Source organism: Hyla sarda, chromosome 4, assembly GCF_029499605.1.
Source record: "Hyla sarda isolate aHylSar1 chromosome 4, aHylSar1.hap1, whole genome shotgun sequence".
Classification (NCBI taxonomy): Eukaryota; Metazoa; Chordata; class Amphibia; order Anura; family Hylidae; genus Hyla; species Hyla sarda.
The window spans coordinates 27,735,988-27,761,901 of NC_079192.1; the positions used below are offsets into that span (position 1 = coordinate 27,735,988).

Genomic DNA, 25,914 nt, shown 5'->3' on the forward strand with positions numbered 1-25,914 from the left:
TTATAAAAACTGCACCCCCAAAAGTATTCAAAATGACATTCAGTAAGCGTTTTAACCCTTTAGGTGTTTCACAGGAATAGCAGCAAAGTGAAGGAGAAAATTCACAATCTTCATTTTATACACTCGCATGTTCTTGTAGACCCAATTTTTTAATTTTTACAAGGGGTAAAAGGAGAAAATGTATACTTATATTTGTAGCCCAATTTCTCTCGAGTAAGCAAATACCTCATATGTCTATGTAAATTGTTCGGCGGGCGCAGTAGCGAAGGAGCGACAAGGGGATTTTGGAGAGTACGTTTTTCTGAAATGGTTTTTGGGGGGCATGTTGCATTTAGGAAGCCCCTATGGTGCCAGAACAGCAAAAAAAAAAACACATGGCATACCATTTTGGGAACTAGACCCCTTGAGGAACGTAACAAGGAATAAAGTGAGCTTTAATACCCCACAGGTGTTTCACGACTTTTGCATATGTAAAAAAAAAAAAAAAAATGTCACTAAAATGTGTGTTTTCCCCCAAATTTCTAATTTTTGCAAGGGTTAATAGCAGAAATTACCCCCCAAAATTTGAACCCCATCTCTTCTGAGTATGGAGGTACCCCATAAGATGACCTGAAGAGCACTACGGGCGAACTACAATGTTCAGAAGAGAAGGAGTCATATTTGGCTTTTTGAGAGCAAATTTTGCTCGGAGGCATGTCGCATTTAGGAAGACCCTATGGTGCCAGGACAGCAAAAAATACACACATGGCATACCATTTTGGAAACTAGACCCCGTGAGGAACATAACAAGGAATAAAGTGAGCCTTAATACCCCACAGGGGTCTCACAACTTTTGCATACGTAAAAAAAAAAAAAATTCACTAAAATGTGTGTTTTCCCCCCTAAATTTCACATTTTTGCAAGGGTTAATAGCAGAAAATACCACCCAAAATTTGTAACCCCATCGCTTCTGAGTATGAAGGTACCCCATAAGTTGACCTGAAGCGCACTACGGGCGAACTACAATGCTCAGAAAAGGAGTCATATTTGGCTTTTTGAGAGCAAATTTTGGGGAGCATGTCGCATTTAGAAAGCCCCTATGGTGCCAGGACAGCAAAATAACCCCAACATGGCATACCATTTTGGAAACTAGACCCCTTGAGGAACGGAACAAGGGGTACAGTGAGCATTTACCCCCCCACTGGTGTCTGTCAGATCTTTGGAACAGTGGGCTGTACGGAATTTTTAATTTGCACAGCCCACTGTTCCAAAGATCTGTCAGACACTAGTGGGGGGTAAATTCTTACTGAACCCCTCATTACATTCCGTGAGGGGTGCAGTTTCCGAAATGGGGTCACATGTGTTGTTTTTTTTTTTTTGTGTGTTTGTCAAAACTGCTGTAACAATCAGCCACCCCTGTGCAAATCACCTCAAATGTACATGGTGCACTCTCCCTTCTGGGCCTTGTTGTGCGCTCCCAGAGCACTTTGCGCCCGGGTATCTCCGTAGTCGGGAGAAATTGCATTACAAATTTTGGGGGGCTTTTTTCCCTTTTACCTCTTGTCAAAATGAAAAGTATAGGGCAACACCAGCATGTTTGTTTATTTTTTTACACTAACATGCTGGTGTAGACCCCAACTTCACCATTATAATTTGCCCTTTTTTGTGCATGCACACCTCCCCCAAGTTTTAATAATTCCCCTGTACCATACAGCCCCCGGGCACCTCTCTCCAGCTGTCACATTTCTCACACGCTGCTCCGTTCTTGCAGTGTGAGGGATGCGGGGAGGTGATCTCCGGGCGCCAGCGCGATGATGTGACATCATCGCGCCGGCCTGCCGTGGATGGCGTCCCCGTGGCCTACACTGCAAGAATGCAGCAGCGTGTGAGAAATGTGAGGGAATGGTGGAGCGGGACAACTGCCAGCTCCCGCTCCACCATGCTATAGTACAGGAGGGGCATCAATCTCAGGGGGCCACTGGCAGCACAGAGGTGATAGAGCAGGGGTCTCAAACTCAAATTATATGGGGGCAACTGGAGGTTGCAGCTGGGTGAGGTTGGGTCGCATGCGCCCCTTACATATAATGCCCCCATCATGTGCCCCTCATCATCCACCAGCAACATCCCCCACCAGAAGTAGCATCACCATCATCTACCAGCAACCCCCCCCCCATTCCCCCTACCACTGTGTGGTAATATCATGAGCTTATGGATGATGGGGTGCTACTTCTGGGGGAGAGCATTAGGCAGGCAACAGTTTCCCCACATTAGGTAGGTAGCATGTTCCCCACATTAGGTAGGTAGCAGTTTCCCCACATTAGGTAGTAGCAGGTTCCCCACATTAGGTAGTAGCAGGCTCCCCACATTAGGCAGTAGTAGGCTCCCCACATTAGGTAGTAGCAGGTTCCTCACATTAGGTAGTAGCAGGTTCCCCACATTTGGTAGTAGCAGGTTCCCACCATTAGATAGTAGTAGGCTCCCCACATTAGGTAGTAGCAGTTTCCCCACATTAGGTAGTAGCAGGCTCCCCACATTAGGTAGTAGCAGGCTCCCCACATTAGGTAGTAGTAGGTTCCCCACATCAGATAGTAGCAGGTTCCCCACATTAGGTAGTAGTAGGCTCCCCACATTAGGTAGTAGTAGGCTCCCCACATTAGATAGTAGCAGGCTCCCCACATGAGGTAGTAGTAGACTCCCCACATTAGGTAGTAGCAGGTTGCCCACATTAGGTAGTAGCAGGCTCCCCACATTAGGTAGTAGTAGGCTCCCCACATTAGGTAGTAGTAGGCTCCCCACATTAGATAGTAGCAGGCTCCCCACATTAGGTGGTAGTAGGCTCCCCACATTAGGTAGTAGCAGGCTCCCCACATTAGATAATAGCAGACTCCCCACATTAGATAGTAGCAGGCTCCCCACATTAGGTAGTAGTAGGATCCCCACATTAGGTAGTAGCAGGTTCCCCACACTAGGTAGCATTATCATCCCCCCCCCACATATATACACACACACAGACACACAAACGTACACACAAAGACACACACACATATAGACACACTTACCTGTCCTGCGCTGCGCTTCTCCTCTCCGCCGCCGGCCTGACGAGTGACGTCACTGTGCGGGTCTGCGGAGGGACGTCACATGTGCGACATCCCTCATTAGACTCGGGCCGGCCAACCGGAGACTGGGGAAGGAGGGTGGGGTAAGTGAAGTCTTCTGGCATTTTGCGTTGCTCGCCTGAAGCAGGGTTAAATGCCTGAAGAAGTTACCTGCCCAGCGCCCAGAACTGCCTGTCTCGGGTGTCGGGCAATACAAATTGCAAATGGTCCGCAGGCCGGGAGTTTGAGGCTTGATTGTCACGGGCGCCGGTCTGTCTGAGCGGGTCGCCGAGCCTATTTTAACGCAGGGGCCTGGAGCTGCCGCTCCATCCGCCCCTACGTTAATCCGGCCCTGCATATAAGCCGGCATTTATCATTGTAGGTGTAAGTGAAGTATTTTTCCACACTTTTTTTTGTGCACTGGTAATGTGTAGGAGCGCCAAATGTATTATATGGTCGCAGAGCATTTCATAAATTTTGTGCAGGTCACATTTTCTGAAATTTCTCTCTTCACATACACCAAAAAGCTAAGCTAAGTCTGGGCGGGTGTAGTTTTAGAGAATTTTCTGTGGCTTTGCACCTTTTTTGCGCCTTTTTACAAAAAGGCGCAGTTCATAAAAGTCTTCCATATCATGTGTATTGCCAAAATCAATGGATTGCAACTCAAAATCAGCAGAAATGTGTAAACCAAAAGGCACAAAAAAGGCGCAAATAAATCCTGCTTGCGCCTTTTTTGCACCTTTTTTTAGACACAAAAAACTGTCTAAAGACAATAATAAATATTGACCAGTGTGTATTAGCTCAAATGACCTAAACTGGGTATAGCAACATAGGTAAAATGGTTATCTTGACAGCATCAACTCTGCCAAGCGAACACATCGTTTAGGGAGGTTTGCTTGTACAGGGTGCCTTATACTGGAGTCAGATGGATTCCCATGAGGCAACTAGAGACACAGGAGCTGCCACTCATATTTAGTAGCAACAATCTCATGCTCCAAATCCAACAGGATAATCTCAGCAGACTTTTGAGGTAAATTTACCCATACTGTATAGACAGGTTTACAGGACACCTGTCATCACTAAACCACAAGTCACAGTGGCAAAAACTGAAGGAGAGTGGAATGGTCCGGCACATGCAGAACTAAGGCAGTGTGGATATAATAGCCGAGTGGTGCGACAGTAACACCAAGACTAGAGTTGAAATCGGTGGCGCAATGCCCAATACAGTTCAATATACGTAACGAATAAAGATGACAGGACAACACTCACCATACAATGAGGCTTTATTGAAGCATTCCGGTGGTGATAAGCGGATACGGCAGTGGAGGCGGGGGGGGGGGGGGCAAGACCGTGACAGACATACCTTCACATCGCTTCTTCAAGGCGTGAAACAGTCTGTTTTGGTGACTCGTTATCATTGGGAACTGTTTTGGTGACTCGTTATCATTGGGAACTGTTTTGGTGCCTCGTTATCATTGGGAACTGTTTTAGTGACTCGTTATCATTGGGAACTGTTTTGGTGACTCGTAATCATTGGGAACTGTTTTAGTCACTCGTAATCATTGGGAACTGTTTTGGTGACTCGTTATCAATGGGAATTGTTTTGGTGACCAGTGGTTTGGGCGGCATAAAAGTAAGGACAGGTTCCCTATACAGAAATCACAGAAAATTGCAGCCGCTCAGTGGAGGAGAAGCCTTTCTCCTGCCCCCCTCTCTCTGTATCATGTCTTGATCATTGGGTCCGCATGGGTGGTCCTTATTGGACTAACCAATCCATTTAATTGGCACTTGATATTATTTTTCAGCCACATCATTTTTCATTTTGTATTTCCTACATGATCCTCTGATGAATCCCACATTATTTTGTGTGTATCTATGAAAGGGGGGGAAACGCGTCGGGATTTGTGTGTTAATCCATTAGGATTATGTTTCATGTTGTATGAATTGATATATTTATCTGGTAGGCTGTGAGGGTTTAATATTTGGGCTTTATGTGCTCAGCCTCTTTACCCCACCTTCATTATGTACTGTGACTTTAGTATTATTTTGTATCTTTTGTAAGGACACTTATTTTATACAAAATTTATTAAATGCTAAGTTTTATGTGAGCTAACACTTCAATTTTCTGTGATTTCTGTCTAACATAGATTTATAGGGAACTATTGTATCTTGATTTTCTGTGATAGTTCAGGTTCCCTGTAAACCAGTCTATACTGTATTTATATTGTATTTTTTCTTACATAATTTTTTGTATCTCTCTTTCAGCCAGAAGGTGTTCAGGTGATCAGACCGCTGATACCAATAGTTTTGGACCCAGCAGTAAATGGAAAAGGTGACGTGTTACATCCTAAGAATATTATATTCCTGGGCACCATAAGGGCAATTCATGCACTCAGCCCCTTGGGCCCAAAAACACTTCCTTAATCTGCTCCTCAATGCCAATCCATGTAGCCTAGCGGCACAGTGCTTCGGCAAAAATACAAATGCCCATGTCAAAACAAGGTTCTTCTTGGGTCTGCACTGGTGCTACAACTTCTTTGTCCAGAGATACAATTTTGCCGGTGTTTTATAGGGTAACTTTTTAAAATATTTTTTTCTGCTTTTAATAGAAGGCATTCAAGAAGTGAAAATTCCAATGGTTCAAAGTTCCACTTATCTCCGAACGAATATCAGGACCATGGTCACCATTCGAGGTATAAAATGTCCTCTTGTGATATGTAATATAAATTCTCCAATTTTATAATACACTTTCTGTCTCAGTTGCTTACCGATTTCAAGATCTCTGCTTGCTTTCAGTGAATAGACCATTCCTTGTTTACTTTCATAGGTTTTAAAATGTACCGTGATCTAGTCCTTCTCACAGCTTGTTATAATATATGGGTTTAGGCCAGTGGTCTCCAAGCTGTGGACCTCTAGATGTTGCAAATCTACAATCCCTAACATGCCTGGACAGCCAACGGGCATGCTAGTATCGCGTTGTTAACCCCAAATACACAATTCCTGTGAAACAACCAACCACACAATCCTGACATGTTTCCACCTTTAAATTTGGGGTTCTTCAGGGGATCTGGACAATCAAAAGGCAGTACATTCAATGATAACATGGAATGGAATATGAAAGTTAAATCATCATGCATAAGCAAAACATTACAAAGGACCGAAATTGGACCACTAACCCAGGTCCTATGGGATCATGTGGATTGGTATCCCTCGGGGAGATAAAGGATATATGGTCAGGAGTCCCCCTCGCGGTCCCTGTAGCAGGGTAAAACATTTGGATTTGCCGTGCCCTTCACCGGCTTGTAACTCACGATCACAGCAGGTTTTAAAGGGACACCTTGCCCAATCCCAACTTTTGACATTTCTGCTTTTTGAAATGTCAAATGACTGGTGTAGTGGTGGACATTGATCTTTGCCACATTACAGATATTGTGGAAATGGTCAATAATTGAAATACTTGAACTCTACATTGCTTCTTCATATTTATGCCCTACCTAGTTGTATTCTGGACTGCAGCCAATAGACTTAAATGGGTGTTCCATGAAAAAACTTTTTTTTTTATATCAACGGGCTCCAGAAAGTTAAAAAAATTGTAAATTACTTCTGTAAAATAAATCTTAATCCTACCAGTACTTAGCTGCCGAAGTCGAGTTTTCTTTTCTGTCTGACAACAGTGCCCTCTGCTGACACCTCTGTCTGTCACAGGAACTGTCCAGAGTAGCAGAAAATCCCCATAGCAAACCAATCCTGCTCTGGACACACACAGAGGTGTCAGCAGAGAGAACTGTTGTCAGACAGAAAAGAACAACTCAACTTCAGCAGCTGATAAGTACTGGAAGGATTAAGGTTTTTTAATAGAAGTCATTTACAACTCTGTTTAAGTTGAGTTGTTCTTTTCTGTCTGACCACAGTGCTTTCTGCTGACACCTCTGTCTTTCTCAGGAACTGTCCAGAGCAGGAAAGGTTTGCTGTGGGGATTTACTCCTACTCTGGACAGTTCCTGAGACAGACAGAGGTGTCAGCAGAGAGCACTGTTGTCAGACAGAAAATAACAACTTAACTTCAGCAGTTGATAAGTACTGTTAGGATTAAGATGTTTTTAATAGGAGGTAATTTACAAACCTGTTTAACTTTCTGGAGCCAGTTAATATGAAAAAAAAAAAAAAAAGTTTTCATGGAACACCCCTTTAACCCCTTAAGGACCGGGGGTTTTTCCGTTTTTGCATTTTCGTTTTTTGCTCCTTGCCTTTAAAAAATCATAACTCTTTCAATTTTGCACCTAAAAATCCATATGATGGCTTATTTTTTGCGCCACCAATTCTACTTTGTAATGACATCAGTCATTTTGCCCAAAAATCTACAGTGAAACGGAAAAAAAATATCATTGTGCGACAAAATTGAAAAAAAAACACTGTTTTGTAACTTTTGGGGTCTTCCGTTTCTACGTAGTACATTTTTTGGTAAAAATGACACCTTATCATTATTCTGTAGGTCCATACGATTAAAATGATACCCTACTTATATAGGTTTGATTTTGTCGGACTTCTGGAAAAAAATCATAACTACATGCAGGAAAATTAATACGTTTAAAATTGTCATCTTCTGACCCCTATAACTTTTTTTTTGTTTCCGTGTATGGGGCGGTATGAGGGCTCATTTTTTGCGCCGTGATCTGAATTTTTTAACGGTACCATTTTTGCATTGATAGGACTTATTGATCGCTTTTTATTCATTTTTAAGTGACCATTTTTTTTGCGCGCACGCCATTGACTGAGCGGTTTAATTAATGATATATTTTTATAATTCGGACATTTCCGCACGCGGTGATACCACATATGTTTATTTTTATTTTTATTTACACTGTCTTTTTTATTGGAAAAGGGGGGTGATTCAAACTTTTAATAGGGGAGGAGTTAAATGATCTTTATTCACTTTTTTTTTCACTTTTTTTTTGCAGTGTTATAGGTCCCATAGGGACCTATAACACTGCACACACTGATCATCATTGATCACTGGTTTCTCATAAGAAACCAGTGATCAACGATTCTGCCGCATGACTGCTCATGCCTGGATCTCAGGCACTGAGCAGTCATTCGGCGATCGGACAGCGAGGAGGCAGGTAGGGGCCCTCCCGCTGTCCTGTCAGCTGTTCGGGATGCCGCGATTAGCCGCGGCTATCCCGAACAGCCCGACTGAGCTAGCCGGCCACTTTCGGTTTCGCTTTTAGCCGTGCGGCTCAGCTCTGAGCGCGCAGCTAAAGGGTTAATGGCACGCGGCGCCGCGATCGGCGCTGCACGCTATTAGAGGCAGGTCCCGGCTTCACTATGACGCCGGGCCCGCCGTGATATGACGCGGGGTTACTGTGTAACCCCGCGTTATATCAGGAGAGCAGGACCAAGGACGTACCTGTACGCCCTTGGTCCTTAAGGGGTTAAGGACCAAGACCTTTTTCACCTTAAGGACCAGGCCAATTTTATTTTAGCGTTTTCGTTTTTTCCTCCTCGCCTTCTAAAATCCATAACTCCTTTATATTTCCATCTACAGACCCATATAAGGGCTTGCTTTTTACATTACCAAATGTACTTTGTAATGAAACCTCTCATTTTACCATGAAATGTACGGCGAACCCCCCAAAAACAATTTTAGGGAGGTAATTTTAATTAAACCACAATTTTGCACATTTTGGAGGGTTTTGTTTTCACACTATACACTTTATGGTAAAAATGACATGTGTTCTTTATTCTGTGGGTCAATACGATTAAAATGATACCCATGGCTAGATACTTTTATATTTTTGTACCACTTAAAAAAAAACTAAAACTTTTTGTACAAAATCAGTAATCTAAAATCGCCCTTTTTTGACTACCTATAACTTTTTCATTTTTCCATATATAGGGCGATATGAGCGCTCATTTTTTGCGCCGTCATCTGTACTTTTTATTGATACCACACATTTATATATAAAACTTTTAGATAATTTTTTATACATTTTTTTAATACAATGTGACAAAAAAATCTGTATTTTTGGAATTTTTAAAAATTTTTTACGTTAATGCCGTTTACCGTACGGGATAATTAACATTATATTTGATAGTTTGGACATTTACGCCCGCGGCTATACCAAATATGTTTATAGAAAAAAAAATTACGCTTTTTGGGGGTAAAATGGGAAAAACTGACAATTTTTATTGGGGGGAGGGGATTTTTCACTTTATTTTTACTTTTTATTTTAATATTTTTAAACTTTTTTTTTTTTTTTTTTTTTTTTTTTTTTTTTTTTACACTTTTTATGTCCCCATAGGGGACTATCTATAGCAATCCATTGATTGCTAATACTGTCAAGTGCTATGTATAGGACATAGGAATGATCAGTATTATCTGTGATCTTCTGCTCTGGCCTGCTCGATCTCAGATCAGAGAAGAAGACCCCGGGAGATTGCCAGAGCCAGGTGAGGGGACCTCCGGCCGCCATGCTGGATGATCGGATCGCTGCGGCAACGCTGCGGGCGATCCGATCATCCATTCAAAGTACCGCACTGCCGCAGATGCCGTGATCTGTATTGATCACGGCATCTGAGAGGTTAATGGCGGACATCCGCGCGATTGCGGATGTCGGCCATTACCGGCGCGTCCCCGGCTGCCGTGTATGACGCGAGCACTGTTCCGATGCTCGCGGTCATACACAGGACGTAAATGTACGTCCTGGTGTGCGTAGTCCCGCCAAACCAGGACATACATTTACGTCCGTGGTCGTTAAGGGGTTAAAAAGCCACCTCATTAATGCATATGCCCATATGTTCCACAAATAAGATGTGTTTACAAAATAAAACTGACGGCAGGTGCAAAGATATATTAAAACATCACAAAACGTTTATTACAACGAATAGCGACAATGGGTCTCTGTATAATAATCTGGTTGTTGTCAAAACCACCAAAAATCTCATTTCTCATTTATAGGACTTCCCGCCTCCCATATTGCCGAAAAACCAATCGATGGCCTTAATCTAAAGCATCTGATTAAACCAATAGGACAAACCTTCAACAAGGAGCTGTGTATGAATATGGCTGCTCTTCACTACCTAGATGTCACAAGCCAATGGGAAAAAATAGGATTCCACTACAGAGCTCAGGCCTTGAAACATTTAACTGATGGTAAGCAAAGAAAATGATCAAGATGCTAGGATCCGTCAAGACCAGCCAGGCGTCTAGTTGTCGATGTCGAGTCAAGCTAAGGTAGCACTAACCAAATATTAAAGGCTCGACCAGGAACTTGTATCACAACCAGACCAGACCAAGGCCTGCAAAAAATATATGGGGCAAAAGTAGAAGCAAAGATAGAACATAGAAGGTAATGTTACCGAGAAGGAATATAGGAGGTACTGCGTTGAAAAAACTTTGTATTCCTTATGGATACGGTAGCAAAGCCAAAAAAACAACAGAGCAATAGCTTGGGACGATGACCGTTTCGCAGGTGCTACTTGCTTTAACTGGCCCCTACGAATGTTTCGCAGGGGCTACCTACTTCAACCGGCCCCTGTAGGGGCCGGTTGAAGCAGGTAGCACCTGCGAAACGGTCATCGTCCCAAGCTACCGCTCTGTTGATTTTATGACTTTGCTACCCCATCAAAAAAGAATACAAAGTTTTCTCAACTCAGTACGTGAGTGCCATCTTATATTCCTTCTCAGCAACATTACTTTAAATTTTGGGACTATATCTGTGAGGATTAAGCGCCACTACATACTGCGGACCTGGCGTGGTGGACCGTGCAGCTGAGCGCACCGGTGAATACATAACAGAGAAGAACGCAAATAAAATGACATTAAGGGCTCGTTCACACGGAGTAATTCAAGAGGAATTTACTTGAGTAATTCCTCTTGAATTCTCTGCTCCAAATGAATTCACATCTCCTCTGCCCATTGACTTTAATGTTTTTTCCTCTGTCCAGTTCACACTGCTAGCGGAATTCCGACGCTGAATTCCGTTCCGATTGAAGAATGAGCATGTTCATTCTTCAAGCGGAATCCGCTAGCAGAAATCAATAGAAGTCAATGGTAAAAAAAAAAAATCCGCCCGACATTGTTTTCGAGCGGAATTCGCGCACAATTTGTGCGCAATTTATGCAGAATTCACGTGGAAATGGCTGATAAACCCTTCACTTCTTTCTCCCCCATTTCCGAGCGCAATTCTGCGTGCATTTCTGCACGCAATTCCGTGCAAATATGCGCACAAATTTTGCGCAAATTTTGCGCAAAAATGTAATTCTTTCTTTCGCCCCGTAAATTTTTCGCCGTGAATTACTCTTGATTTACTACGTGTGAATGCACCCTAAAGGGGTACTCCACTGGAAAACATTTTGTTTGATCAAGTGGTGCCAGAAAATTTAACAGATTTGTAAATTACTTCTTAATCCTTCCAGTACTGTTTGATCCACAGGAAGCTCTTTTCTTTTTGAATTTCTTAATCCTTCCAGTACTGTTTGATCCACAGGAAGCTCTTTTCTTTTTGAATTTCTTAAAATTTTTTAAGAGCCAGATACTGAAACTTGTTTTTTTTTTCTAACCTTTTTTTGTTTTCTGATTGTAGGTTTAAGAAAGTTTGAACATTATTATGGATGTAGCCATCATGTCTGAACAATATTTAACAGCATTTAGAGATAGGCTTCATGCCAAGCCCATAGACATAGACCCAATAGACTGTACCAGACCCTAATTACAATAATAGGAGAATTTTCTAGGCGTGCCCTGTGGCCTGTGCAGAGTTCATTCTAAAGGGAGGGGGAGCCTAAGCTGTGGGCCTCGACTACCGTATATGCCGGCGTATAAGACGACTGGGCGTATAAGACGACCCCCAACTTTTACAGTTAAAATATAGAGTTTGGGATATACTTGCCGCATAAGACTACCCCTCCTACCGCTATGTACAGTGCCTTATAGTTCCCCCACATTAGGTCGGCAGCATGTTCCCCCACATTAGGTCGGCAGCATGTTCCCCCACATTAGGTCGGCAGCTCCCCCACATTAGGTCGGCAGCTCCCCCCCCCCCCCCACAATAGTAGGCAGCTCCCCCCCCCCCACAATAGTAGGCAGCTCCCCCCCCCACAATAGTAGGCAGCTCTCCCCCCCCCCCACAATAGTAGGCAGCTCCTTCCCCCACAATAGTAGGCAGCTCCCCCCACATTAGTAGGCAGTTCCCCCACAATAGTCGGCAGCTCCCTCCCCCACAATAGTAGGCAGTTCCCCCACAATAGTAGGCAGCTCCCTCCCCCACAATAGTAGGCAGATCCCTCCCCCACAATAGTAGGCAGCTCCCCCCACATACATACAACTTCCAGCCATATAGAGTGTATGGCTGGAGGCTGTATGTCTGTGTACTGCCCCCACAGTGTTCCGGTCAGCGCTTCTCCGGCCCGGGGTCACAATCTACTGCTATGGCCTATGGACCATATCAGCAGTCCCGGGACCGGAGGAGCGGTGATCGGAACACTGTAGATGACGCGCCGCCGGTCACTCACCAGGCCCCGGCCGCGCTCGTCCTCCTCCGGTCCTCCTGCGCCTCTATGGTTATACGCACGGGACGTCACTGACGTCCCGTGCGTACAACCATAGAGCGGTGGAGAAGCGCAGAAGGACTGGAGGAAGACCGCAGGAGGACGCGCGGCGGGCGGGGAATGGTAAGTGATTTTTCGGGACACAGGGATGTCCGGCATAGGAATGCTTATGATTATCGTGCCGGCTCCTGTGTGCGGCTGCAGGCGGGGGCCGGCCAGAGCATGTAAAAACTAATTCATGTATACTAAAAACCAGGGTGCCTCCAGCTGTTGTGAAACTACAACTACCAGCATGCCCGGACAGCCTTTGCCGGTCCGGGCATGCTGGGAGTTGTAGTTTTACAACAGCTGGAGGCACCCTGGTTTTTAAGTATACAGTTTGTACATAGTATATAGTTTGTATATAGTCTGTACATGCTCTGGCCGGCCCCCGCCTGCAGCCGCACACAGGAGCCGGCACGATAATCATAAGCATTCCTATGCCGGACCCCTATACCCGGCGTATAAGACGACCCCCGACTTTTCAGAAGAAAATTCGGGGTTATACGCCGGGATATACGGTATATTAAATGGTAGTAGATCTTCTGATATATATATATATATATACACACTGGCATCACTTTATTGTGTCTGTGATAATAAGATGGACACTGCTGCTGCTACAATGGTAGATAAAAAGAGACCCATACACGTTACAAAATCAACGATTCAGCCAACACATCAGAAAGGATCGGCATCCAATGCTTACCAGTGGCGTCGCTAGGGTCAATAAAAATATAAATGTCAGGCCCACCACTAGGTGGTCCCCAGAAGACAAAAAACTCCCCTCCCCCAATTATCCCAGAATCATGGACTCTTTACGTACTCTTCATTTTTTGTTGTTCGGCAGGTTTCAGTAAACAACGGACACTTAGTAAACCTAATTATTCTTATGGAATTTCCCAAGGAAAGCCATCAAGCACATGGTAACTTTTTTTTTAATTCTTATAGAAATGTCCTCATGCTGTGACCCCAACATTTTAATATTCTGTAGTTTCTCATTGTTCTGTCTCTGTTGCTCAGGTTTACCGCCTTTGTTGTAAAAGTTCTATATGCTGCTTGGACCAAGATCGAAGTTGACACGAAATTTGTTTGTGGCGCCATCAAATGGTTAATTTTAGAGAAGCAAAGTTCAGATGGATCATTTGTGGAGGATGACCCTGTCTCTGACCAATCAATGACAGTATGTAGAAAAGACACATAACTCTTCCACCTCCTATTAACAGATCCTTATCCCAATATGATGTTTTCTCTTCCATCCAGGGAGGACTGAATCAGTCTCCAGAACCAAAAACCCTTCTGACAGCCTTCGTGCTCATTGCTATGCTGGAGACACAAAACCTTTGTCACCAATCGATTAATGTGAGTGACGCCGGCACATAACTAGTCGTGCAGCATCAGATCCCAAACACCTTGCACTCAGTTGGCCTTGACTAAGAATGTCCATTGTGATTGTTCACTTACACCATTTCTGCTACAAGTTACACTATCTACCTTCTCCTCTTCTCCTTTTACCTCTATTGTTCCGTTTTGTTATTTGTTTTTCTTTTCTCTTCTTTCATCTCATCCGGCCTTTCCCTGAATATTCATCCTTCTCCTATTTACCTTCTTCTCTTTTTCCCCCTTATTCACCTTCTCATTCTTAATTTTATTCTTCTCACTATTATTTATTATTTTTTTTATTATTATTATTATTATTATTATTTTTATTTTTATTATTATTTTTATTTTTATTTTTATTTTTATTATTATTATTATTCTTCATCTTCCTATTCTGCTTCCGTCGCCTTATAACCATCTTTCTATTCTTATTTTTATTTCTCTATATTTTACTCTTATTTTTGTCCTCCTCTTCTTTTTCTTCTCCCCTTTTCTTTCTCTTATTGTTTCGTACCTTTTTTCTTATTTTTTTTTTGTCTTCTGATTCTTATTCTTTTTCTTCCCCCGTGTAATATTTCCCTCTTATTTTCTGTAATTTTCTTATCTTCCTGTTCATCTTCCGTTTCATAATCATCTATATATTGTTCTGCCATTTTATTCGTTTTTATTTCCCTCTTATTCATCTTTATATCCTTAATCTTCCTCTAATTTGTTTCCATTTTATTCACTTTATTATTCTTTTTCTTACCCATCTTCTTGTTATTCATTTTTCATTTCTATGGCTTTATTCACACACAGTATTTTTGTCCTCATTTTGGTCAGCATTATTTATTAAAGGGGTACTCCACTGCCCCAGCATTCAGAACATTTTGTTCCAAACACTGGGTGCGGGTTGCAGGGTTCATAATGCCATAACCACGCCCCCTCAATGCAAGTCTATGGGAAGGGGCATGACAGTTGCCATGCCCCTCCCATAGACTTGCATTAAGGGGACTTGGCTTGACATCTTGAGGGGTGATGCCATGACATCATGACCCCCACAGCCCGCACACAGCATTCGGAACAAAACTTCTGAATTCTGAACACTGGGGCAGTGGAGTACCACTATATAACGAGAAGTGGAAATAACACAGAAAAAAAATTTAAATCTTTTCATGAAATTTTGTTCGCACTTCTGGTTTTAGTGAAATAGACCAAAAATGCAGCCCAAAATGTTCTGTTCTGCCATTTTGCCAAAGTCTGGAAAATTTTTTGGCTTTAGACCAAATTAGTTCTGTCTGAAGCTTTACTTCAGCCCAAAACATGTGCAGCTCTGTATAAGAGCCCTAAAAGCCCAGTATATCACTGTTAAGTCACTTAGGGGTGTTCAGTAGACAAAACTGTTGGCACCTTCCGTTAAAGGGGTACTCAGGCCCTAATACATCTTATCCCCTATCCAAAGTATAGGGAATAAGATTTCTGATCGCGGGGGGGGTCCCGCCGCTGGGGGTCACACAGGGGTGTAGTCGTGACGTCACGATACTCCGGCCCCGTGGTCATCACGCTGCACACTCGGAGCCACCAGAGCTGCGGAGAGCTCGCAAAGGTGGATGCTGAATGACAGATTGCGGGGGTCCCCAGCGGCGGGACCCATCAGACATGGATAGGGGATAAGATGTATTAGGGCCAGAGTACCCCTTTAAAGACAGAAAACCCCACAAAACCCCTGAAATAAACTGAAACCGACAAACGTCATAATCAATAAAAATTTACTGAAAATAACTAATGAAAATCAGACATTGCTTGTGAATTGTGGGTCAGCAGAATTAGTTTGAAAAACAAAATAATGAAACTGTCCTGGACAAAAATAATGGTCCATGAACTTAATATTTTGTAACACAACCATTTGAGAAGTGTATTCTCCCAGAAGGTTTGTGGTTTGTCCTTTGGACAGATGAGACAAAATTGGATCTTTTTGACCAGACACATCGGCTCTATGTTCACAGACAAAAAATAAGGCATAAAAAGAAAATAACACTGTACCTGCTGTGAAGCATGAAGGAGGCTCAGGTATGTTTTGGAATGTCCTAAGTTTTGATTGGCAGGGGGTCTGAGTGTTCAGACCTTCATAGATCAGGAAAGCAAGCCAGTGAAAGTTTACGCATCGTGTTCTCACTCGGCTCAGTGTCACATGATCAAGACAAACTGACAATTTAAGTCAATGAGCTGGTTTTAATCATGTGACACAGAGGCAGGGAGAGAAGCGCACAGCAGCGGAGACTTCTCCCGGCAGGACATGTGAAAGGTTTATCCAAATGACAAGTAGTGTTGAGCGCGAATATTCACAATTCAAATATTTACAGCGGATTTCCCATATTCTCAAATATGACGAATATAGTGCCATATATATACGTAATTAGATAGATCGGTAGATAGTTATCCGCATGCGCACATGTTAATAAGCATATGCGCATGCGCATTTATGCAAAGCAAAAATAACCGCAAATATGTTGAATATGCGAATTTCACGAATATTCGTCCATATATTTGCAAAATATCGCAAATTCGAATATGGCATATGCCGCTCATCACTAATGACAAGTACACCTTAGGTCCAAGCTATCATCATTTATGTCCAGGACACAAAATCCTCTATGCACAGCCTTTTCACAATAATAAAACAAAAAAACCTGTCACACTTAATGACAGACAGATGCAGAAGGCTCTCTGCAGTGCTGACTTACTACAATTATTATTAGGGATGCCCCAATACCAAAACTGGTATAAGTATCGGCACCGATTCCAGACATTTGCATTAGTGCTTGTACTTGTGAGAAAGCCCTCGATACATAAACCAAAAAAATGTAAATCCCTCTTACCTTTTCTCCTCTGAGGCCTCTTCATCGTTTTCTCTGTTATCTATTATGCCATATGATAAAATGACATAATCAAATGGGGTGCAAGAGAAGGTCCTGCATTCCTAACAGAGAGAAGGATGCAGAGGCTTCAGTGTTGTAGGGGAGGGAAGGTGAGTGGGATTTACATTTTCTTTTGGAGGCGACTTATTGGAGGAAACTAACTAATGGGGGCATCTATGTATTAGGAAGTTCCCTACCTACCTGACTACCTAACTGTAGGGGACTTCTAGCTAAAATGGGCAGGAATCCCTACCTACCTAATAGGGGGATTCCCAATTTGTCTTTTTTTCCTGGGGGTTTCTACTCAGGGGAGGGTTTTTCTACCTACCTTCGAACCTTCTGGAGGCTTCTACGTAAAAGGGGGTTTCCCTACCTACTGGGGGCTTCTAACTTAAAGGGGATTCCCTACCTACCTCCTGGGGGTTTAAGGAGACAAATGGACTTCAAAGGTGCCGTGGGTCTTTTGCGGCGCCGACTCGCAAAAGGCACATCGGGTGAGTACAAAAAGTTTATTAAAATGCAATGCGTTTCACCACACATGCGTGGCTTCATCAGGCACTGATGAAGCCGTGCATGTGCGGTGAAACGCGTTGCATTTTTATAAACCTTTGATACTTCCGAGTCAGCGCCGCAAAGACCCACCGTACCTTTGAAGTCCATTTGTCTCTATCTACTTGGTTGGGAGGCTGCAGACCGGGCTCTAACAATCCTTACACGCTGTCCATTGTTGTGTGTGAGTTCACACAACCACCTGGGGTAAGAATCCTTCTACTAATACCTACCCAGTCGGTTTTACACTATGGAGTGCTCTCTTTTTATATTTTTAGTTTCTTGGGGGTTTAAAACTAATAGGGGGATTCCCTACCTACTGGGGGCTTCAAACTAATAGGGGTACTCCCTACCTACCTACTGGGGGCTTCTACCTAATAGAGGGGATTCCCTACCTACCTACTGGGGGCTTTTACCAGTAGGGGGATTCCCTACCTACTGGGGATATATCTGAATTATGGGTGTCAGTGAGAACCTTATGTTTGACTTTCGCCTAAGGTTTTAAAAAGTCTAAAGCCACATCTGCTGTCATATGACATTAAAAAAAAATATTACTCGGTATCAGTGAGTACTTGGTCTTAAAAAAAAAATAATGGCACCAGGACATGCCTTATTATTAGATATCTGTGGTTCTACTAGCTTTGGTCAATGCCATCTTTCCATGCTGGTGGTAAAGGTATGTGTCAGGAATGGGCAGAGAAGAAGTGCACACTACACTCGACCACTCCCCTGTCCCTGCCTACTTACGTACCTGCCCTAAACAACAGGTTAACCACGAAGACAGTCCCTTCCTTAATACGTGAGGGGTGTATTTGTCAAAATAATAAACTACAATAACACAGACTCAAGTCAGGGGACAGTAGGATACAGACAGACTAACAAAGAAAGACTAAACACTCACACAATAAGTCCAATGTCAACTATCCGCGTCTGAAGCCAGGAGATGTCACAGTACAAAATCGCTAATACCAGAGAGAACAGTCAGACAGAGGAGCCAAAGGTTCAAAAAGCCAGATATACCAAATACAGAAGAACGCTAGCTAGAGTACAAACTGAGCTCTATAGCAAGCACTGACTGGGAGTAGACTGCCAGCTTATATGGAGCCAGAACAGGTGCTCCAATCCAGGTCAGCTGACCAGTCCAGAGAGCCAGGCGTAACCCAGCAACAAAAAACAACAAAGAATCTGTCAGAACCTTTTTAACCCTATAGGTTCTGACAGTATGCATACATGGGGTTTATGTTGGATTTTTTGCACTTTCTTATCTCCTTCTACTTACTCATCTTCCACTTATTTTCCAAGTACATATCTCTACATGGAACACAATGGTAGCTATAAAATCAGAATGTTTATTTCTATTGATTTACTTTTATTTATTAAATCCTCCCCCCCCCCCCCAGAATTTAGAGTACAGTGTTGCCATGGCCTCCTTGTATTTGGAACAAACGTATACAGCTCTGACCGCACCATATTCCATCGCAATTACTTCCTATGCGCTTTCTCTTTCGGGAAGACTTAAAAGCACTACAAAATTGATGTCTGCAGCTACAGGTAATTCACATTAGACACAATTTACACAATATTATACGAGGGATATTCAAAAAGTTTCCCAATTCTATTTTTAAACTCTCTATATATTTCTAAATAAATGACATAAATGATAAATTCCGTCTTGGACTAGTCACAAGACACGACTGTTTACTACCGTCTTCACCATTTACTGCAAAATGTGCGTAAACTTTTTGAACATCCCTCCTCTCCTCAATGTATTATGTAACTGTGACATCTACTAATATTATTTACATTTTAATTACTAGTATTGTCATGAATGCCATAGCATTATATACTACTAGTACAGTATTATAATTATTATTCTTACAACTGCTATGTATACTCTGACTGTTATATTGGCTAATACTATTTATTGTCTCAATATCGGACATTCACGGGGAATAAAAAAGTGTCCGCTATTGGGAGATATCCCTTATTGGGAAAAAAGGCTCAAACATCTTTCCAAATGACACAATGGGGGAGATTTATCAAAACCTGTTGTTACGCCGAGCGCTCCGGGTCCCCGCTCCTCCCCGGAGCGCTCGCAGCGTTCTCTCATTCGCAGCGCCCCGGTCAGACCTGCTGACCGGGTACGCTGCGATATTACTCCCAGCCGGGATGCGATTCGCGATGCGGGACGCGCCCGCTCGCGATGCGCATCTCGGCTCCCGTACCTGACCCGTTCCCCGTCTGTGTTGTCCCGGCGCGCGCGGCCCCGCTCCTTAGGGCACGCGCGCACCGGGTCTCTGCCATTTAAAGGGCCGCTGCGCCACTGATTGGCGCAGCAGGCCTAATCAGTATTCTCACCTGTGCACTCCCTACTTATACCTCACTTCCCCTGCACTCCCTCGCCGGATCTTGTTGCCATTGTGCCAGTGAAAGCGTTCCCTTGTGTGTTCCTAGCCTGTGTTCCAGACCTCCTGCCGTTGCCCCTGACTACGATCCTTGCTGCCTGCCCTGACCTTCTGCTACGTCCGACCTTGCTCTTGTCTATTCCCTTGTACCGCGCCTATCTTCAGCAGTCAGAGAGGTTGAGCCGTTGCTGGTGGATACGACCTGGTTGCTACCGCCGCTGCAAGACCATCCCGCTTTGCGGCGGGCTCTGGTGAATACCAGTAGCAACTTAGAACCGGTCCACCAGCACGGTCCACGCCAATCCCTCTCTGGCACAGAGGATCCACCTCCTGCCAGCCGAATCGTGACAGTAGATCCGGCCATGGATCCCGCTGAAGTCCCACTGCCAGTTGTCGCCGACCTCACTACGGTGGTCGCCCAGCAGTCGCAACAGATAGCGCAACAAGGTCACCAGCTGTCTCAACTGACCGTGATGCTACAGCAGCTATTACCACAGCTCCAGCAACAATCTCCTCCGCCAGCTCCTGCACCTCCTCCGCAGCGAGTGGCCGCTTCCGGCTTACGATTATCCTTGCCGGATAAATTTGATGGGGACTCTAAGTTTTGCCGTGGCTTTCTTTCGCAATGTTCCCTGCACTTGGAGATGATGTCGGACCAGTTTCCAACTGAAAGGTCTAAGGTGGCTTTCGTAGTCAGCCTTCTGTCTGGGAAAGCTCTGTCATGGGCCACACCGCTCTGGGACCGCAATGACCCTGTCACTGCCTCTGTACACTCCTTCTTCACGGAGATCCGAAGTGTCTTTGAGGAACCTGCCCGAGCCTCTTCTGCTGAGACTGCCCTGCTGAACCTGGTCCAGGGTAATTCTTCTGTTGGCGAGTACGCCATCCAATTCCGTACTCTTGCCTCCGAATTATCCTGGAATAATGAGGCCCTCTGCGCGACCTTTAAAAAAGGCCTATCCAGTAACATTAAAAATGTGCTGGCCGCACGAGAAATTCCTGCTAACCTGCATGAACTTATTCATCTTGCCACCCGCATTGACATGCGTTTTTCCGAAAGGCGTCAGGAGCTCCGCCAGGATATGGACTTTGTTCGCACGAGGCGGTTTCTCTCCCCGGCTCCTCTCTCCTCTGGTCCTCTCCAATCCGTTCCTGTGCCTCCCGCCGTGGAGGCTATGCAAGTTGACCGGTCTCGCTTGACACCTCAAGAGAGGACACGACGCCGCATGGAGAACCTATGCCTGTACTGTGCCGGTACCGAACACTTCTTGAAAGATTGTCCTATCCGTCCTCCCCGCCTGGAAAGACGTATGCTGACTCCGCACAAAGATGAGACAGTTCTTGATGTCTACTCTGCTTCTCCACGCCTTACTGTGCCTGTGCGGATATCTTCCTCTACCTTCTCCTTCTCTACTACGGCCTTCTTGGATTCCGGATCTGCAGGAAATTTTATTTTGGCCTCTCTCATCAACAGGTTCAACATCCCGGTGACCAGTCTCGCCAGACCCCTCTACATCAATTCTGTTAACAATGAAAGATTGGACTGTACCGTGCGTTACCGCACGGAACCTCTCCTAATGTGCATCGGATCTCATCACGAAAAAATTGAATTTTTGGTCCTCTCCAACTGCACTTCTGAAATTCTTCTTGGATTACCGTGGCTTCAACGCCATTCCCCAACCCTTGATTGGTCCACAGGAGAAATCAAGAACTGGGGTACTTCTTGTCACAAGGACTGTCTTAAATCGGTTCCCAGTACTCCTTGCCGTGACCCTGTGGTTCCCCCTGTATCCGGTCTTCCTAAGGCTTATATGGACTATTCTGACGTTTTTTGCAAAAAGCAAGCTGAGACTTTGCCTCCTCACAGGCCTTATGACTGTCCTATTGACCTCCTCCAGGGTACTACCCCACCCCGGGGCAGAATCTATCCTCTGTCTGCTCCAGAGACTCTTGCCATGTCGGAGTACATCCAGGAGAATTTAAAAAAGGGGTTTATCCGCAAGTCCTCTTCTCCTGCCGGAGCTGGATTTTTTTTTGTGTCCAAAAAAGATGGCTCCCTACGTCCTTGTATTGATTACCGCGGACTTAATAAAATCACGGTAAAAAAACGCTACCTCTTACCTCTTATCTCGGAACTCTTTGATCACTTACAAGGTGCCCACATCTTTACCAAACTGGACTTAAGAGGTGCTTATAATCTCATCCGCATCAGGGAGGGGGACGAATGGAAGACCGCATTTAACACCAGAGATGGACACTTTGAGTATCTGGTCATGCCCTTTGGCCTATCCAACGCCCCTGCCATCTTCCAAGACTTTGTTAATGAAATTTTTCGTGATCTCCTATATTCCTGTGTTGTGGTTTATCTGGACGATATTCTGATTTTTTCTGCCAACTTAGAAGAACACCGCCAGCATGTCCGCATGGTTCTTCAGAGACTTCGTGACAATCAACTTTATGCCAAAATGGAGAAATGTCTCTTTGAATGTCAATCTCTTCCTTTCCTAGGATACTTGGTCTCTGGCCAGGGACTACAAATGGACCCAGATAAACTCTCTGCCGTCTTAGATTGGCCACGCCCCTCCGGACTCCGTGCTATCCAACGTTTTTTGGGGTTCGCCAATTATTACAGACAGTTTATTCCACACTTTTCCACTATTGTGGCTCCTATCGTGGCTTTAACCAAGAAAAATGCCAATCCCAAGTCCTGGTCCCCTCAAGCGGAAGACGCATTTAAACATCTCAAGTCTGCCTTTTCTTCTGCTCCCGTGCTCTCCAGACCTGACCCAGCTAAACCCTTCCTATTGGAGGTAGATGCCTCCTCAGTGGGAGCTGGAGCTGTCCTTCTACAAAAAAATTATTCCGGGCATGCTGTGACTTGTGGTTTTTTTTCTAGGACCTTCTCCCCGGCGGAGAGAAACTATTCCATCGGGGATCGAGAACTACTGGCCATTAAATTGGCGCTTGAGGAATGGAGGCACCTGCTGGAGGGATCAAAATTTCCAGTTATCATATACACTGATCACAAGAATCTCTCCTATCTCCAGTCTGCCCAACGACTGAACCCTCGCCAGGCTAGGTGGTCGTTGTTCTTTGCCCGTTTTAACTTTGAAATCCATTTTCGCCCTGCTGACAAGAACATTAGGGCCGATGCCCTCTCTCGTTCTTCTGATGCCTCTGAAGTAGAGGTCTCTCCGCAACACATCATTCCTCCGGACTGTCTGATCTCCACTTCTCCAGCTTCCATCAGGCAAACTCCTCCAGGGAAGACCTTCGTTTCTCCACGCAAGCGTCTCGGGATTCTCAAATGGGGACACTCCTCCCACCTCGCAGGCCATGTGGGCATCAAAAAATCCTTGCAACTCATCTCTCGATTTTATTGGTGGCCGACTCTGGAGACTGATGTTATTGATTTCGTGCGGGCCTGTACTGTCTGTGCCCGGGATAAGACTCCTCGCCAGAAGCCTGCTGGTCTCCTTCATCCTCTGCCTGTTCCTGAACAGCCTTGGTCACAGATTGGTATGGACTTTATTACGGACTTGCCCTCATCCCGTGGCAACACAGTTGTTTGGGTGGTCGTTGATCGATTTTCCAAGATGGCACATTTTATTCCTCTTCCTGGTCTTCCTTCATCGCCTCAGTTGGCAAAGCAATTTTTTGTACACATTTTTCGCCTTCACGGTTTGCCCACGCATATCGTCTCAGATAGAGGCGTCCAATTCGTGTCTAAATTCTGGAGGGCCCTCTGTAAACAGCTCAAGATCAAATTAAACTTCTCTTCTTCTTATCATCCCCAATCCAATGGGCAAGTAGAAAGAGTTAATCAGGTCCTGGGTGACTATTTACGGCATTTTGTTTCCTCCCGCCAGGATGACTGGGCAGATCTTCTACCATGGGCCGAATTCTCATACAACTTCAGAGTCTCCGAATCTTCTGCTAAATCCCCATTTTTCGTGGTGTACGGCCGTCACCCTCTTCCTCCCCTCCCTACTCCCTTGCCCTCTGGTTTGCCCGCTGTGGATGAAGTGACTCGTGATCTTTCCACCATATGGAAAGAGACCCAAAATTCTCTTTTACAGGCTTCATCCCGGATGAAAAGATTTGCTGATAAAAAAAGAAGAACTCCCCCCATTTTTGCTCCCGGAGACAAGGTATGGCTCTCCGCTAAATATGTCCGCTTTCGTGTCCCCAGTTATAAACTGGGACCACGCTATCTTGGTCCTTTCAAAATCAAGTGCCAGATCAACCCTGTCTCTTACAAACTCCTTCTTCCTCCTTCTCTCCGTATTCCCAATGCCTTCCATGTCTCTCTCCTTAAACCACTCATCCTTAACCGCTTCTCTCCCAAAGTTGTTTCTCCCACTCCTGTTTCCGGTTCTTCTGACGTCTTTTCTGTGAAGGAGATTCTAGCATCCAAGACGGTCAGAGGTAAAAGATTCTTCTTGGTCGACTGGGAGAATTGCGGCCCTGAGGAGAGATCCTGGGAACCTGAGGACAACATCCTGGACAAAAGTCTTATCCTCAGGTTCTCTGGCTCCAAAAAGAGGGGGAGACCCAAGGGGGGGGGGGGTACTGTTACGCCGAGCGCTCCGGGTCCCCGCTCCTCCCCGGAGCGCTCGCAGCGTTCTCTCATTCGCAGCGCCCCGGGCAGACCTGCTGACCGGGTACGCTGCGATATTACTCCCAGCCGGGATGCGATTCGCGATGCGGGACGCGCCCACTCGCGATGCGCATCTCGGCTCCCGTACCTGACCCGTTCCCCGTCTGTGTTGTCCCGGCGCGCGCGGCCCCGCTCCTTAGGGCGCGCGCGCGCCGGGTCTCTGCCATTTAAAGGGCCGCTGCGCCACTGATTGGCGCAGCAGGCCTAATCAGTATTCTCACCTGTGCACTCCCTACTTATACCTCACTTCCCCTGCACTCCCTCGCCGGATCTTGTTGCCATTGTGCCAGTGAAAGCGTTCCCTTGTGTGTTCCTAGCCTGTGTTCCAGACCTCCTGCCATTGCCCCTGACTACGATCCTTGCTGCCTGCCCTGACCTTCTGCTACGTCCGACCTTGCTCTTGTCTATTCCCTTGTACCGCGCCTATCTTCAGCAGTCAGAGAGGTTGAGCCGTTGCTGGTGGATACGACCTGGTTGCTACCGCCGCTGCAAGACCATCCCGCTTTGCGGCGGGCTCTGGTGAATACCAGTAGCAACTTAGAACCGGTCCACCAGCACGGTCCACGCCAATCCCTCTCTGGCACAGAGGATCCACCTCCTGCCAGCCGAATCGTGACACCTGTGCAGAGGAAAAGTTGCCCAGTTGCCCATAGCAACCAATCAGATCGTTTCTTTCATTTTGCAGAGGCCTTGTTAAAAATAAAAGAAGCGATCTGATTGGTTGCTATGGGCAACTGGGCAACTTTTCCTCTGCACGGGTTTTGATAAATCTCCCCCTATACTGTTCTGTACTCACTCCAGAGTGTAATTACCTACAAAACACGATAAAAAGCTAAATATAAATAAATAATTTTGCACTGTAATAAGGCTTTAAAAAAATCTCAACAATACAACTAATTAGAAAAAGTAATGCCAAATCATTTCCCCCGCATTGCCAAATCATTCCCCCATTCCCTTATCCCCATGCCAAATCATCCCCTCCTCAGGGAGGCGCAGAGGAGCGTCACTCATCACTGCCTGCTGGCCAGGTAAGAAGTAAGGAAAACAGGGGGATGAGGGAATGGAGGAATAATTTGGCATGAGGGGGGGGGGGGGGGGGGAGATTTGGCAAGGTGATGAGGAAATGGGGGAATGATTTGGCATGGGGGTATGATTTGGAACAGGATGATTTGGTACAAGTGGTGTGCTGGGGCTGCCAAAGCCACTTACTGGGGTATTGGTTGTACCCCGTGACGGCGGCCCTGTGTACAAGGTAGGGTGGCACATAAGCCCCGTTGTTCCCTATTGAGAGTGTTTTGTCCCCTATTGGGAGTGTTTTGTCCCCTATTGGGTCTGTCCACAACCGCTATTGGGAATGTCCCC

General features: G+C 45.1%; 1 protein-coding gene across 1 annotated transcript in view; it reads left to right on the top strand.

Annotated features, from left to right (window-relative positions):
* Positions 1-25,914, top strand: part of LOC130367336 (complement C3-like) — a 163,079-nt gene that overhangs the window by 90,563 nt on the left and 46,602 nt on the right. The window contains exons 21-27 of the mRNA XM_056569745.1: positions 5,340-5,406; positions 5,684-5,767; positions 10,032-10,226; positions 13,512-13,587; positions 13,685-13,844; positions 13,925-14,023; positions 18,888-19,038. Of these exons, the coding sequence (XP_056425720.1) occupies positions 5,340-5,406; positions 5,684-5,767; positions 10,032-10,226; positions 13,512-13,587; positions 13,685-13,844; positions 13,925-14,023; positions 18,888-19,038 (832 nt within the window). The remainder of the gene's footprint in view (positions 1-5,339; positions 5,407-5,683; positions 5,768-10,031; positions 10,227-13,511; positions 13,588-13,684; positions 13,845-13,924; positions 14,024-18,887; positions 19,039-25,914) is intronic.